The sequence below is a fragment of the Haemaphysalis longicornis genome, unplaced genomic scaffold (assembly GCF_048455015.1).
Source record: "Haemaphysalis longicornis isolate Haplotype H1 unplaced genomic scaffold, Haemaphysalis longicornis Haplotype H1 scaffold_4, whole genome shotgun sequence".
NCBI lineage: Eukaryota > Metazoa > Arthropoda > Arachnida > Ixodida > Ixodidae > Haemaphysalis > Haemaphysalis longicornis.
In genome coordinates, this window is record NW_027526361.1 from 151,729,909 (window position 1) to 151,746,129 (window position 16,221).

Below are 16,221 nucleotides of genomic sequence, written 5' to 3' on the forward strand. Positions count from 1 at the left end.
GGCAGTACGCATCGGTACTTCTACATGCATTTTCATAACTTTCATCATTTGCCCCACCATTCTTACGGCTGCAAAATGAATATGCATCAAATTTAAGCGCAAATAGCTTTCTCGGCAAGCTTATAAGCCGCGCCTAATTTGCGTTTGGTTCAGCCGGCCTCAGCCAATCCCAGAGCTGGCTGTTATGACATCATAGGTTCTGTTGCGGGAAATGAGCTAGTGGGCTGCATGGCCATTCCCTTTTTTTCCTAATTATATAGCTTATTTGGGTGAAGTTTACACTAAGAATTTTGTCAGTATGATTCCAACGAGGCAATCTTTCAAATGAACCAAACTTGTGTCTTGTCCGCATTGACCTTTTAAGCGTTGTTTAACAACCACACAACCTAGAAGAGATGCAAATGTGAACAGGCAACAAGCGAGTGTGATTGTGCCTTAAAACTCTGTTAGGCAAGTGATACAGTCATACACATACGGCACATGGTCAAGCTTGTGTTCATTAGCAGCCAGTAGCAGATAAGTGGGCAGCCAACACTCGTACAACCTGATGATTCTACGCTTTTCATTGATTAACCGCACAACATTAAAAAAAAAAAAAACCTTTCGGAGCAACAAATGAGGGGGGAGTTTGTTCTACCTAAGCTAAGAAAAACCTCTTGGCACAACAGGCCTTTGTAATTGGGCCCCCCTGCTTCAGTCACTTCTGGCTTGGTGTGACAGAAACAGCGCTCATCTGGTCGCTGTGAGAGAAAGCCCACTGAAAATTATGAGTGGGTAATCAGGGGATTGGAATTTCCCACCTAGAGCTTGCAGGTTGTCCTTTTATTGATTGATTGTAGGGTTTAACGCGCCAACGCAACGCAGGCGATGAGGTGCGCCGCAGTGGAGGGCTCCGGATTAATTTTGACCACGATCTTTAACGTGCGCTGAAATCTCGAACACATGGGCGTTTTTGATTTCCGCCTCCATCAGAAAAGCGGTCACCACGCCCGGGAATTGAACCCATGACCTCGTGCTCAGCAGCACAACAATGCCTTAGCCACTGATCCGCCACGGCGGGTCAGTTGTCCTTTTAATACAAGCGACAAGTACTCTTGGCTTGAATGTGGATTCTTTCTGGTAAAGTGGAAGAACAACCCCACAGATGGCTCCAGATCAATTCAGGCCCTGTAAGGATTCCTCTTCAATGCCCACATCAGCCTTGAATCAGGTTCTAAGTGAACCTCCAAATAGTCTGCTATTCTGTGCCCAGCCAAAAATGCCATGTGATCCATACAGCTACTAAATGCTATTCATCGTGTTTAGCGAAATAATTTTGCTTTTAATTGTCATTACTGGCAATTGCCTGGCTACAGTGCCACGGTTTTGTAGCCCAGCTGAATTCCCGCTCCGCGAGAACTAAGCTCACTCGGAAACTGTGAGAGCAAGTGAGAACATTGTTCGTCCTGCAGACAGATCTTTTATCTACTGCGATTAAACAGAACCCACAAGGCGTGCAAACTTCCTTTATGCAATATAATGAGCAACAAAAAAAGCTGCGCTCCATTCATCACACACACAATTCAATCCCTCCAAAGCCTAGGGGGAAAGACTGACGCAGCATTTTGTCTCCAATTTCTCGAACGACACGATTTAGGCACTACTCAAATTTGTGTTCGCACTGAAATCCAAACTGCGAGGCTTACGCAACACCAGGTAAGCAAAAAGTCGAACAAAAACGACTATCCGCCACGGCTGTACAGCGTCATCAACGCAAGGTGGATTAGTCTCGAACTGACCCAGTTACTACCGTTAATTCTCCAGTTCGCCTGCCATATTTTCCCCACGCATCAAAATAAAATTTAGAGTCACGCCTCGGAGCTTACGTCGATCTGCTGATAGCGCGCCAACTCACTACACGCAACGCGGTGGTCGTCGCAAAGCGCGTCGCAGCCGTGAAAGTAGGCTGCGCGCTTATCAGTTGTCGCAACGAAACGCGACGCACCTGACCACGCATTACGTCGCACGCAAACAACGCCTGCTAGCGTTCCCCGGGTTCGTAAGGTCAACCCCCTCCGCAGCTTCGACGAACTGACGCCGATCGCATGACTAACCGACGGACTGCAATCAGGCCGCTTTGTCAGTCCATCATCGGATTACAGCTACAGCTTCGCTATTCGAACGTCACCGCGCGCGCGCCCGGATTGCACTGCAAAGCTTCCTTCGCTCGTGCGGCGAACGCCACGTTGCCTACGCGATGAGGAAGGAAGCCGAATCACCGCGCGTTCTTGTTCGCCCAGGAGCGTTCGAACCCGCGGCCATTATTACGCAACAAAGCGTCCACGAGGCCGCGCGGCGGAGAAGCAACCATTGAAAACTTTCGTGCTCCGTTTCCGTTATCAGCGCGCTGCTCTATCACCGAACTGGTCCCGGTCGGCTAGCTACGAGGAAAACCCAGAGGACGGACGCAGCGCGTGGTCCGGAAAAAAATGCGTCACGACTCCGAGCAGGGCCCCGAAAGTGCAACACAAGGAAGACTCACGTTACGTAGATTGTTTGCACGTTGGTTGGCAACGCAGGCGTGTACGACATGTCGCTATCGGCCGCCGTTGGGGCGGCCGCCGCCACAGCAAAGGGCGCTTGCGGAGTCGCCGTCGCCGCCACGACGGGCAGCGCGAAGTTCTTGGGCACGAAGGGTGACGCGTTGGGCGACAGCGTAGACCTCTGCGCCACAGGGAAGGCGGCGGGGCCCGGCTGGGGTTGCGCGCACGGGTCCGTCGTCGCCGAAGCTGGCAAACTGAAGACCACGGTGCCCTGCGCACTGGCGATTCCATTCCCGGACATGATTCGATGGGATCTTCGCCGACGGGTCGTCGAACGCTGAAGGGGTGGTAGTGTGGTGGTGGTGGTGGGCTTCTAGGGAACGCCGCAGCGCATGCCACAGGACCACTAGGGAGGGGTATCGATGCAGGGATGGAAGAGCGGGGAAACTCTTCACTCTAGATGGGACATCGCAGGATGGGAGAACGCGGACAACACAAAACAGTCCACAAACACCGTTCACACCGAAACAGTCTTCTCGGCGGCTGACGATCTCTTTCTGAAGCGCCCGCCGCGCCACCTGCGATTCTAGCACGAGTGGACGATTCACGACAAGCACAGTCATCGCCTCCTTTACTACTACGATGCCTGCAGCGTCGCGCCGGTTCCCATTGCTGCCAGATCGCCAGCCTATTTCACTCACTCACCGCGGGGTGGCGCAAGTGACCGATCCTCGGTAGCGGTTGCTGGCGTCAGCTCATGCCGGGTTTTTGTGCGCGATTTTGCTTCCATCTGAAGTATATTACAAAATAAAACTTGTATACCTGCGTTTTTGTTGTTATTTTAGATGACTGTGCTCTTTTCCAGAGTGCTTTATAGTGCAATCATTAAATGAACAGATTCTGTTTCCCTAGTACAGTGTATGGGTACGCGCTTTAACTGTATCGGTTTTGTTGTTCTTTGGCGGATATATTGGCTACTTTGAATAGACAGGTGTAACTCCCTACACGTAATCAGCTTCCTGTACAGTTTGCTGTTCTGATATGTTCTGAATGGTTGTGTTTCGACTCATGACAGCAGCGGTGAAGCTGTCGGTTTCATTGGGCAACGATACGATCGAGACGCGCATCCGACAACACACATACGTTTATTACAAATTCAGGCAAATCAACCGGCATAAAACAGCTCAAGAACAATTGTAAATGAACACAAACAAAACAGATGTGAAAACATGCAGAGTTGTTATGTTACACTGCATGCGCCGCACCTGCACGTGCATGTGGAAAGCCGATTTTCAAAGTTTGAGAACTTTTCGTGAGAGAGGCTTTGTGCACCACATCCTTCTCACTGCATTCTTATCGGTCATATCAAATGCATGGTTGGTCAGCAGCGGCTTGATGAACTTTCTGCATATAAGTTCCACCAACTCTCGCCGATGACTCTCGTCGGAATTTGCGCACACCAAGACTGGCATTGACGTGATGACCTCAACACTGTGCGTCAAGCATGCTTCTAGGGGCTTCGTAAGTGAGCGACGATCAGAAAGCATGGCGTCAACAAACTTCTTCAATCCATGCAGCAGTCGCACTAGCTGCTGCGTCGGATATGACAGCCCACCTCTGTCCTGGTGGGATATCAGCCCGTCCGTGGCGCAGCTTCCCCTCGGTTTCTGGACCAAAGCAACGCACTTGTCACATGCGATATTCTCTGCTACAGCACGAGCTATGTATCCTCCGACGAATGAAAGCGCGGCCATGTCTGCTGTTGGCAGGAACGGTGTCGCCGACGTGCAGACGTCTCGTAGCGCTTGCTGTGCCAGCTTAACGGTGGGAGACGGGGTGATCTCAGTGCTGTGCACGTTGCTTCCGACAATGGCCCGGGATGAGCAGAAAGATGTCGAGCTGCTGACATTGCTGCTCTTTGAAGAAGCCACGATTCCGGTCTTCAGCATTTTTTCTATGCCGCAAAGGGTGCTCCGCACGTCCAACATATCGTTACAGCCCGCGCAGCGCCGCAGTATTCCGAAGAATGATTCTATTGGGTCGCTAGAAAGTTTCCTTGTCAAAACAAACTGAAACCGAAGCTCACTCAACAGAAGCCTGATGCACTGCACGTTAGAGACAGTGGTGAACACGAGAGCATGGTAGGTCTCCTTTGTGAGAAAGCTGTCTTCTGAGCTTGTCTCTTTGAGGTTTTCAATGTATTCGATGAATACAAGTTCAAGCCACTGAAGTCGTGGATCGTCAGGGTCAGAAAATTCCTTGGTGTCTGGATTGTTTTGGTGGATGTGCTGTTGGCAATTGCTCACATCCATAAGCACAAACCACTTGTGCACGTTGCTCATGAACTCGACTGTTGGGCCGACTCCTGCAAACTTTGCGTCACAGGTGTGTCCTGCCTGGTCTTTCATGAAACTCAAGGCAGCGGTTACAGCTGGCGAAAACACTTGCAGTGCAGTCTTGACTCCCATCTTTTCGAGGTTCGATGGGTAAAGGTGTCTTCTGGTGAGGAACCGGACAGGCTTCACACTGCTTCCCCGCTGCAGCTCGTAGAGGTCCTTAACATACGTCGATGATATTTCTTGGTTTTGTCCGAAGTCCTTGGATAAAAACTGTGATCGAATATTCTTGATAACGTGACTCTGGTCAAAAGCAAGGAGCAGTTGCCTAGATGGGTCGGCTGGATGGGTTACTTGAGTTTGCAGCTGCCCTCCCGACAAGATTTCCATCGCTGCAACGTTAGTTCTGTGATTGTCCGTAACCAGCCGGACAACTTGAAATCCAAGTTCCTCGGTTTTTTTTATGACATGTCTGATGGTTTCTGCAAGCAGCTCGCCCGTGCAGCCTTTCGTAAAAAAATATCCCACGGGAATCTTAAATTTGGCGTGCAACCCACAGAGCAGAAAGCAGAGAAGTGAGTTGGCGAGTTCACCTTTATCCGATGCAGATAAAAGGTGGTCAAGATCCTTGCTCACGTCGACGTCTCCAAGAAACACGTCTCTTTGTTTGTGGTACTCGAGCCTCTGCTTAATCCGCATCTCGTCCACAACAAGGCTGCAGACCTTTGCCTGCGGCGTTTGGAGGCACTCCAGCTCGGTGTTCAGCCTTTGCTTCACCAGGTCACTGAAACCGGTTTCTCCTGAAGCGCTTCCCAAATACTTTTGTAGCGTGGTGCGACATGGAAGGCCGAGCAAGTTTTCAGTTCTGATGTATTCATAGGATTTTGTTGAAAGGTTTCTGAGAATGATGCAATGTCTGACGGTAATTTCGCTCCATGCCGGCTTTTTCGCCTCGTAGTTGACCACCTGATCCATGATGAGCCTTGCTTTTGCATTTCCCTGGTGCGCGTCATTCACAATGCTTAGGAACTTGACCACGTTGTTATCTTCTTTCAGACGAGCAAGCTCCTTTTTATAGGCATCAACAGTTGCTTGCAACCTCTCATTGCGTGCCTTCCATGCTCGTTGTTTATCTGTCCATTTTTTCCTTTCCAAGTAAGCTGCCGAGGTGTACCGTACTTCTGCTTGCGTGCCAATGGTCCGTAGGGCACACGCAGGGCGAGGTGTTGCTGCCATCGTTTCTGCCTCATCCATGTCCGTTTCGTAATCTTGGCAGTCGCTTGAAGACGTGCGTTGGCCAAAAACATCGATTCCCTCCATCTCTGAGACTTCGCCTTGAGTTGAACATGCTGCGACCGTGGCAGCATCTCGTGAAGTCACTGCTGGTAACACCAACGTGGATGATGCTTTGTGTGCAGCACTAGTCGTTCTTGCTGGTGAGGGTTCCCGCTTTCTTTTTTTGATGCTGGCGTCGCTTCTTCTTTCTCTTTTCGGAGCCGGCTTCATGTACTTAGGGTAGTGCGGGAAAACACTAGGCACAGCATTTTGCTTCAACCTACGCCTTTTCGTGTCAGTCCGAAAATCTTCCGGCCGAAAGTGAAGGCTGCAGACCACTGAGTAGTTCGACGTTGAGTTCGGTTCCCAGTTCTTCCTAGAAATGTTCTTTAACCACTGCGTTTTCAGGGCTTCGTCCACTGGGAACTCATGGTAGGAGACATTGGGCTCCTTCTTCCGCACGCTTGATGTACAGAATGGAACGCAGCAACATCGCATTCTTCGGCTGGGAAGGTATACTTATTTCACGAGCAAAATCGTCGCTTAATTAGCGGGCAGTCATTACTTACTCGGCTTTAACGACAGGAATGCTGGCAAGAAGCGAGAGCTGGCAAGAAGCGAGAATGCTCAGTGCGCGCTTTGCCCGCGGATCGTCTGCTACCGTGCGACGCGACTAGCGGGAGAGGATCGGCAGCGGGAGGATCGGTGGGTGGCGCCACCACACGGAATTCAGGCGCAGTGGGAGAGGGCAAGACGGGCACGCTTTGGGGTGACGCCGCAGGCATTGTAGTAATAAAGGAGGCGATGGCACAGTGCACACGTAATGCCCGCGGCCTTTGCACTGCCATTTGGCATTGTTCGTGCTGACGTTTTGAACTAACTACTACAGTTTGCTTAAACGTGAATTGAAAAAACAAAATGCGCCAGAAACTGAAAATAAAAACTTTTATTTGTCTTTGACGCTAGTTTTTTTTGGTTCTTGCTATCTGGCGTGTCGCTAACTTTGGCGTTGCGCGCGTGAAAATGGCGGCGCCCATGGGGTCCTGTCAACTCGTCCGATGAGAATCTCGGGTTGCGCCGCTTTTTCGTCCCTTCCACGTGTGAATGTACGCTTTGTCTGCCGATCAGGTTATTTCCTGACAGAGCTTAAACCTGGAACTTGAGATCGTCTCTGCTCTGCGCGATCCTCTCGCGGATGCAGCGGGCGAAGCGGCTTTGAAGCACTACACGAGAACGTCGGCTGCCCTCTTCGGCCTTGTTTGATGTTCTCACTTCTTCGCTGCGTCCCGCAGCGGCAGCATGTCACAGGCTCCAAAGCGAGTCATCGATCAGGACCCCGACTACGAGTCCATCCCTCTACACACTCAGCAGAAACGAATCAAGTTGCACGAGCAAGATGGTGAGTTGGTGGGGCAGCGCTTGGCCATGCTACAACGATAACTGACTCCTGAATACTACAATCGCAGAAATGATCGTTTTTAAATCGATCTCTGTGTTAGCGTACAGTACACTTATTGCCTTTCGTGACTTAATTACAAAATTCCCGTCTCCGCTGTTCAACTTAGCTCGCGCCGCCCCCGTGGACCGAGATACTACCAAAAAACGACTACCTGCCCCGTCCCGAGCGACTGGGACATATATTGCACTCGACTATTCCATTTGGAGCGACTTTCTTGCCTCCACAACCCACGCGTCACATTTCGCCTCAAATCACGTCACTCCGTTGAGGAGCGGAGCTCCGTCGGTCACCTGCGTCCTTGGGTCCAGTCAACCGATTGCGCTCGGCTGGCTGATTCAGATACGCTAGCTCTACATCGGATTGTATTGGTCGTGCTGATATCCGGCGGGTCCTGGCTAGGCATCTTGCAGCTGTCAGTGTGATCCATCAACACTCAGTACACGTGCAGAAAAGATCAGTACTCAAGAGCCCAAAGTAGGATGCAAATTTTGTAGCTCTCTCCGCCCACCAATTTCGTTCGTCTCTCTACGAGTCCACACCGCAAACCATGATATTTTACTGCGAAGCAGTGCATGTCTAGCCCCTCCTTAGTTTTTATTCGGTGAAGCCGCTTTACTCGTCGCCGCTCCGGGGATCCTCCTCGCTACCGCTGACCTTTCTTTCACAAGCGTTATTTCCCTCGCCACCACCCATGCCTCTTTCGCAAGTTGCGCAATCAGCTTGAAACGGCGGTAGCGCCGTTATCAGATGATGGCGGAGAATCAACAGAAGCGCGAATGGGCCTAAAACTGACCGAAAGCCTCTGCCGAACTCGTAGCCGCCGCAGTTTCCGCCTCATATTCCACTTCCCGGATGAAGAGCCCACTTCCCCAGTCTGAATGCCCACGTGAGCCCAGTAATTCTTTAGCTTGAAATGCTTTCCCAGCGATAATTCCGTCAGTGTATTTCACGCCTAATTGTGCGTCCATCACCGGTTGCCAGTTCATGCGGGCACGGGTTGGGGGCGAAAGCAGGGGTCCGTGCCCGCGCAGCTGGGCGTCATGCCACTACCAATGACGTGTCCGTTGTGCTGGTGGGAGATTTAAACGGGGAAGCCTCATGGCTCATCGCACCCGGCTAGCTGTCCTCCATAATCAAGCTGTTCGCTTTTACGTTGGCGTGTTACACAGGCACTAAGATGCCTACAACGGGGTAGGGAAATGAACAGCGACATGATTGCACGCAAGAATAAAGCTGGATGCCTTCCAGGATTTAACTTGCTATGGGACGAATGCATGTTGTTCGCTTGGAGGAACAAGTGCGGGAAATGAAGTGTAGGCCCGAACAGAAGCGCAAATATGCGCGAAAACAATGGAAAGCCACTGGCGCCATCGTTGCCGCTTCAAGTTCCCGCTCATTGAGTAGCTGGGAATCCCTCCCGGATGAACAGGAACTTGCCCGCTTGGAACGCCAATATTACTTGTGCACCAATATTACCCATTCACCTTAAAGGCCAACTGCACTCAAAATTTCGACCGCGCAAAATCACTGTTCCTGCATAGTATGACTAAAAAGACCGCGATGTACGAAGTATGACGCCTAAAATGTGCGACACCGCAAGCCACCAGCAAAAGTCGACGCTTTTGAAAACGAAACTGGGCAAAACGCGGCCATTACGGACAGGCGGAATGAACGTCGGCGCGAGCGGCCAGCCATCGGCGCGAGCGGCCAGATGGCCTGGCCTGACGGCGCGAGCTGTGTGGACCGGCCGACGCGGCCGGCTCGGCCAGCCAGGAGGATATTGTGAGCGCGCGCGTGCGGAGGTATGGGAGGCGCGCGGAAAAGCGAGCGCTTGTTCCGCAAGCACGACACTATTCGTGCGCTCCGACAGCAGCACACCGCGTAGGCATGATGTCGCGACGACACTTGAAAAGGAGAGAACCGCACGGTTATAGTGAACTAGAAGTATTCTAGTTCACTATAGCACGGTGAACAAAGCCTCTTCGTAGCCATGAAAGCCAGGCGTACCGGCGGCGGGAAATACGAGTTTCCCGGATTCTCCCGCTGCGAGGCAGGCCGATCGGCCTGGATGGCTGGCATGTCACTTCCGCTGCATAGCTGTTTGCGCGACACGCCGGCAGGTGCTTTGTCGTCTGCAAGGGCGTTGTTTTGAGTGCCTGAAACTGAATAACCACGCATTGCACAGAGCTACCGGTCGCGTCGCAGTAGTTCTCATGGTACCTACTACACATTTTGAAGGCATTTAGCCAGGGTGAAAATTGAGTGCAGTTGGCCTTTAAAAGGCCTCCAGAGTGATATTTTCAACGGCGTCTTTTACTTATGAGCACGCACACGTAACCGGTTGTCGGCTTATGTGTGCATGTGTTCGGAGGGGAGGGAGGGAGTGGGAAAGTACGTGCAACTATCGGTTTCATGCCGTTACTGATGACATGTCCGTTGTGCTGGCGGGAGTTTTAAACGTGGACGTGAAACTGCCCCAGTGTGACCTGTCCGGTGTCCTCAGTGGTCGAGCGGATTGGGTTGGTGTGTTACAACAACATGATGCCTATGACACGGGAGGGAAACCAACAGATCATGCTTGCCCACTAAAATAAAGCTCGGACTCTTCCGGGCTTCATTCAGCTATAGTTAACAACGAAGTATGCTCAATCGCAACTTACAAGCAAAAGTGTTTTGTTTCGTTCACTCCGTGGACTGTGGTCAAGCTTCGCAGGTTATCTCTCCTCACAGAGTGGAAGGACACTAATTTTTTAGTGCAGAGCACTTTAGGGGCTCGACTTGTCGTCGTAGCTCGCCCGATGGACCCAAGTAGAGCCACACAGCATTCCGTTGTAGCGGCTGTCATTGCGGCGTAAGCCAGAGGCTTAGAAAGCTAAGTGGTTTGTATAGTCATAAGCGTTCGAAACTCGTGAACCGCTAACGCATGTCCTACATTTCCCCATTGTTTGGCGCAAAGAAAACTGCAGGTACATTTGAAGCAAAATATACGCAAATAACCGCCAGCACCCGCGTTCATTTAGTTAGGAACACTCGTTGGGTTGGTTTTTAGGATAGTAAGCGGAAAAAGTGGCAGTACAACATCGACACATGCGGAGGAAAAGCAAATCAAAAAGAACAGAACTCCCGCTGGCGCTGTTTCGGGCAGTGGGCGAAACAACGAAGGCGGGAAATTTGAATTGTTTTGGGTGGTAGAGCCGACAACGGCGCTACAACCCATTATCGCGAGCACTGCGAAGGTGGGAAATTTGAATTGTTTTGGGTGGTAGAGTGGACAACGGCGCTACAGCCCATTATGGCGAGTCACTGCTCTGCACTTCTGATAGCTGTCACATTGAGTGGAACGGGTTTAATTTTTTTTTTTTTCTTGTTCCCTTTCCGTTACGTCTTTTGTGTATGTCACGATTACCCATGTACTATGACTGGAGGTGGAAGCCCCCTTTTGATGCAGTTAAACTCCCGGCCCGGCGGGGTAGCTCAACAGCGTTGTGCCACGGAGCGCGAGATAACGGGCCAGTTGTGTTTCTGATGCAGGCGAAAAACGAAAATGCTTGTGTGGGCAAGTTCCGAAACCATGTTAAATATCCCCACCTTGTTGGGTCGAAATTCTTGTTGGTGTTCATAGTTCATGTTCATAGTTCCTTGTAGCTTGGATGCATGAGATCCTGATTTCAAACCCTTTGTTGAACCTTGAACCTCATGGTCTGAGGCTCTAAAATGTGTTTTACATGACACCATGGCAGGCGCTGTAGTTTTTTCTGCACTGAGTCATGTAACGCTGGCTTCTTGTATGCTACGGGCAAGGCACTTCTGATAATTTGTTTTCATTTTTGTCTTACGCTTCACGCTACAAGCAATTCGTTATTGGGATCACGAACGTGTCTTTTAAAGAGCCCCTGTACCATAGTAGGTTGCATACGCAACCTACTTGAGTTGCCTTGCTAACAGCCCCCTGATAGAGTGAGCCAAGCCCTGGCCTTCGGAGTATGGCAACTCTGTTTGATTCAATGTCGCTTGAGCCTATCTTATCAGTCGTTTCGGTCAAGATTCAGATTTTGGATATTTTATGCACTGAAGCCATACCCAGGCGATGAGGCGCGCTGTAGCCGAGGGTTCTGAATTAATTTTGAATGCCTGGGTATCTTTTACGTACACCAGAATCTCGGCACACAGGGGCTTTCGCTTTTCACCAGAAAAGTGACCGCTGTGGACAAGAATCGAACCCACGTTCTTGGGCTCAGCAGCATAACGCCTTAGCCACTGAGCCATCGTGGCGGGTTTGTTTCGTTCAAATCTAGAGATCCCACTAGGGTATAAAGGTACACATCTCGACACTCGTTAACCCTTTCGACTCTGGTGATGTCAACTGACGCCATCACATAAAAGTTCCTCTAGCACATGGAGAACAAAGCCAAAACTGCTAGTTTTTTGTGGAATTGTTCTTCATTGATGCCTATTGCTATAGATATCACTGTTGTTTCGTTTTAGTGGAGCTGCTCGCTACAAAGAAGCAGCAGCTCAAGTGAAGACTAAATTACAAAAGTGAGGCTGAAAAAAAATGGCGGTCCGAGTTCCATTTCCAAGTTTGTAAATCTATAAATACGCGCATTACAAAGCTCATTTTTTGTGTGTCGGTTCGTGTAGTCATAATGTTTAGGAAAATACGCAAAAGTGGTGTCTCTGCTTGACATACAATTTCTATTTGCTAGGTGCTCAAATTATTGGCCTCATTAATAAATCTGTGATTACTTGCACTTCCAGCGCTATTTTTGTTTTGGGGCTTACGGGACCCTAAAATTTAAGAAAACACACAGAAAACATTGTTGTGGTTGTGATAAAAAAAATCAGGGCTGGAAGGATTTTAATTCGATTCTCCGTCCTCGTTCTCGGCTGGCCTGGTCAAATTCACAAGAATCAGGTGCAATGCACTGGAACCTGGTCTATTGGCTTTTTCAAACCGAAAGATATCACAGGTGCAATATCACAGGTGCCATTGCACCTGTGATCGTCACGTTTATTTCCAAACACCGACAGCCTTGGTAACCTGGGTTGCAAAACAACAGACCGGCATTTGGCGTGCACAAGGGGTTTTGTAACTTGGCACTGTAACTGCAACAAGAATGTTTGTGGCTTGCGTTGCAGTAGATACACAGACTGATGAAACAAGGGTCAACGTGGTGCCAGTTATGCAGCATTATCAGGGCAGCTTTTGACCAAGGCTGAGATTTCTGTGTGACCCTGAACCTGAGATAAGGAGGACAAATAGACAAGATAAGGCAGCATTTCTAACTTGCACTCTGTTAGGTCTGACAGGGAAGGTGATAGTACTGTGCGCCCAGTGACTAATCTTATATAGTTTGATCTTTGTGCTCGAGTCATGGCATAATCTCATGTTTGGCTGTGGACTTAGGCACAGAAGTATCATATTACTAATTGCGGAAATCTATTTATTTAGTTTAACTGTCTGTGTGTCAACATAAACCATTTTTGGAACGTCTGAACCTGCATATAAGGGTGCACATGGATAAGAACCGGAAATCTAATGCAGGAATGTGCACAAAGCTCTTTTTAGGTATTTCAGGGCGGTTCAAATGAAATACAAAGGAAAATTAGTGTGAAAATTTGGGCGAGTTGATGACGCATATTAAGCCAGTTTAATGAGCACTTTAGTGCCTCTCCCCGTTTTTCCTGTCCGTGTGTTGTTTTTGTGCACTGGAAATGCAATCATGGAATACCAGTGAGCCCAAACCCAACTTTTCCTTAATCAAATGGGCTATGCTTGTTGGGCTATGAAGTTGAGAGCATGATGGAATCCTGTCTGGCTGGGAGCGTACATTTAAAAAATATATATATAGATGCTAACCGGTATAAAAAAATTATTCATTACATGTCAGCTTCCAGCACGGAAGCCTTCTTCACAACAAATACAAAAAGATGAGGTAATCCCATCTAAGAGGGTGTGTTGCTAAGGTTATTGGAGGTACTAATAAAATTTGAGAAGAAAAATACTGTTTCCTCTGTAGCTTAATCACACGTTTAAATTGTGGTATAGGAAAGTGGTTTTGTAGGTTCTAGAGATTGTGACCAAGGCTTCCGTGCTGGAAGCCAAAATGTTCAACAATGATTTTTTTGGACAAGTCGGTGTCTCTCTCTCTCTCTCTCTCTTTTTTTTTTCCTCCACTTATCGTGCTACATGTTAAAGATTCCTAGTTACACATTAAATTCATAGTCTGAGGACATCGTTTCATAGATGAGATAGGCTCAGCTAGCAAAGCAGAAAGCTGAGGATATCTTGTCTACATAGGTGTTGGTATAGTTATGTGGGTACTAATAAAATGCGAGAAGAAAAATACTGTTTCCTCTGTAGCCTAATTGCACATTTAAATTGTAATATTGGAAAGTCGTTTAACATTGTTATTCTTGAAAAAAAGTTTAGTAAGCCATTGTAATGTTATACCTAGACATTTCAAGTGCACACCTGTTTGCAGCCCTACTTGGCTAGCATTAAGTAAGTAAGTAAGTAAGTAAGTAAGTATTGTTGAGTAAGGCGGACTTAGCCTTGCATTGCTGCCAGCAATTGCTCCGCCTAATCGTCCCCAATACCATATCAAAACTCTCCAAGTCATCACACCTCACTTAGTCCTATCGTCACAGTGTGCGGGCAACTGTTTTCTCCTATTATCATTCCCCTTATAGTTGGCTGGACTACAGAATGGGGCCTTAATACTTCCCTTTTTATTTTTCTGTTGTGTCTTTTCAGCCAAGGAAGCGGCCGTCAGGAAGATTGAACAGATTGTGCGCAGCCAATTTTCCAATGAAATCTCATCCCGTGAGGCGGAGCTTGAGCTCATCAACCAGGTTCGTTCCTGTGCGGTGGACATTTTTGGTTCTGGGAAACTGATTTTCGCCGACGTGTCTGGTCTGTTCTGCTCTATTTGAGTCTGCTGTGGCTTGTGAAGCTGCCCTACTTTTGCGGAACATGTTTATGCTGAGTTGTTTGGGTTTTTTAGGGCCGAAGCCCCTTAGGGGCTCGGACTGTTGGCATCTCCTGTCGTCGTCGTAATTGTTGCCTCATGTAGTCACGGTACTAAGACACCGGGAAACTCGTTTATGCCTCGTGGTCAAACGTAACGGGTATTAAAAAAACACCGGTCCACTAGTTTACGCCTCTCACTAGAACACTGCGTGCTTCAAAGACACGAGACGTTTACATCAAAGCTGCATACCTGTCCCCCCAACGGTTTCATATTCGTTGGCAAAAATGCCAAGGCGCCAAGAATGCACTTACACACTGCATGCTTCGGCCCTCACCAGGTTTCACGTTAGTGGAGATGGCCCGGGATTTTTTTGTTTGGGAGACAATGTTTTGTTAAACAGGAGAGCTGGGGAGGTTCGTGTTAACGTGAAGTTTGAATGGAGCAAGGATAGAAGCAATGAAGAAAAAGACGAGACTGCTATGGGGGGCACTTGCTACTGGCATGAACTGGGAAGCATTAGCTGCTAGTTGGATTTCTTTCTGCTGGTGTGCTGAGATATGCAATTTATTTTTGTCTTAAAACAGCACACATAAGACTTTAAGCAAAAGAAAAGTACTGCTATCGTTTTTAATTTTAGAAATATGTTGTCAAGTTTGAGGGGGTTTTTAGGTAATCATTCTGCTGCTAGGCAGTTATTTTTTTCCACTGACGTCACTAAAGCCACGTGCTCTTCATTGAGCTAGGTCATGGCAAGGGCCAGAGTCGAAATGAAGCAGTTTGAAAACTGGGGGTCTAAAATGCTTGTAAACCTTATTACCATATTTTGCGTTCCCCAAGCGACTCGTCCTGTATGCTGTCAGGAAAAAAAGAAAAAGGAAATGACGTCCTAAATTTCCGCTCGAGCTCCGACAGTTTCGAGCCATGGCCTGTGAACGTCACATCTCTAGCGTTTTCCCCCCGATTTTTTCGGTAGTGCCTACTTTCTATTCTTTTTTTTTTGTTATGCGCTCACATGAAAGTAAACCATTGTGCTGTGCTTCCCTTGGTTTTCGCGGCCCTTGTAGCTTCTTCTTGCATTGGTTAGAAGGTGTCCTGCTTGTGCACCTACTTGTTTAGGCCTTGTTCAACTTTGCTTTGTCAGTGGCAAAGCTATCTCTAGTGGAAATTGTTGCAATGGGTCACCACTGTTGTGTGGGTTAATGGGTGTGTTTTCTATTCCACACACGCTTGACTCAAGCTGGGCTTTTCTTTTTTTTGAAGGGTTTTTGTTTTTCGTGTAGCCAGCAATGTGTGCTTGCTGTGTAATGCGACTTAATTAAATGTAAATTCCCAATGTAGCGTACCGTAATGCCAGTGAATCCACTGGCGGAAGGCGAGAAAAGAAAAAATTCTGCAGAAAAAAATTTGCTTCCCTTTTCCCCGCCGCCTTGTAGTATCGTAATTGTGCACGCGAAGTCACCAAGAGTGCTGCATCTGCTCAAACCCACGTGTGTGTGTGTGCTGCTTGCAGAGGATCTACCAGGCACAGGTCATCTTGGACCGTCTGCGTGTGGGCATCATCACCAAGTACTACGCAGGCGGAGGAAATGCCCTCGGCGAAAACGTGCGTGCTTCAAATCAAATCAAATCAAATCAAATGTTTATTTTCCTCTTCA

The 16,221-nt window shown here is 48.7% G+C and overlaps 2 protein-coding genes across 5 annotated transcripts in view; one reads left to right on the forward strand and one right to left on the reverse strand.

Moving 5' to 3' along the window:
• LOC144179444 (uncharacterized) overlaps nt 1-3,136 on the reverse strand; it is an 85,367-nt gene extending 82,231 nt beyond the window's left edge. For all 4 annotated transcript variants that reach the window (XM_077707800.1, XM_077707799.1, XM_077707802.1 and 1 more), the window contains exon 1: nt 2,522-3,136. In XM_077707800.1, coding sequence (XP_077563926.1) covers nt 2,522-2,823 — 302 coding nt within the window. In that variant the 5' untranslated portion in view covers nt 2,824-3,136. The remainder of the gene's footprint in view (nt 1-2,521) is intronic.
• A 3,998-nt stretch (nt 3,137-7,134) lies between these two features.
• The window catches only part of D12 (YEATS domain containing 2 homolog D12), a 91,667-nt gene continuing 82,580 nt past the window's right edge, over nt 7,135-16,221 (forward strand). The window contains exons 1-3 of the mRNA XM_077707804.1: nt 7,135-7,532; nt 14,350-14,447; nt 16,077-16,169. Of these exons, the coding sequence (XP_077563930.1) occupies nt 7,433-7,532; nt 14,350-14,447; nt 16,077-16,169 (291 nt within the window). The 5' untranslated portion in view covers nt 7,135-7,432. The remainder of the gene's footprint in view (nt 7,533-14,349; nt 14,448-16,076; nt 16,170-16,221) is intronic.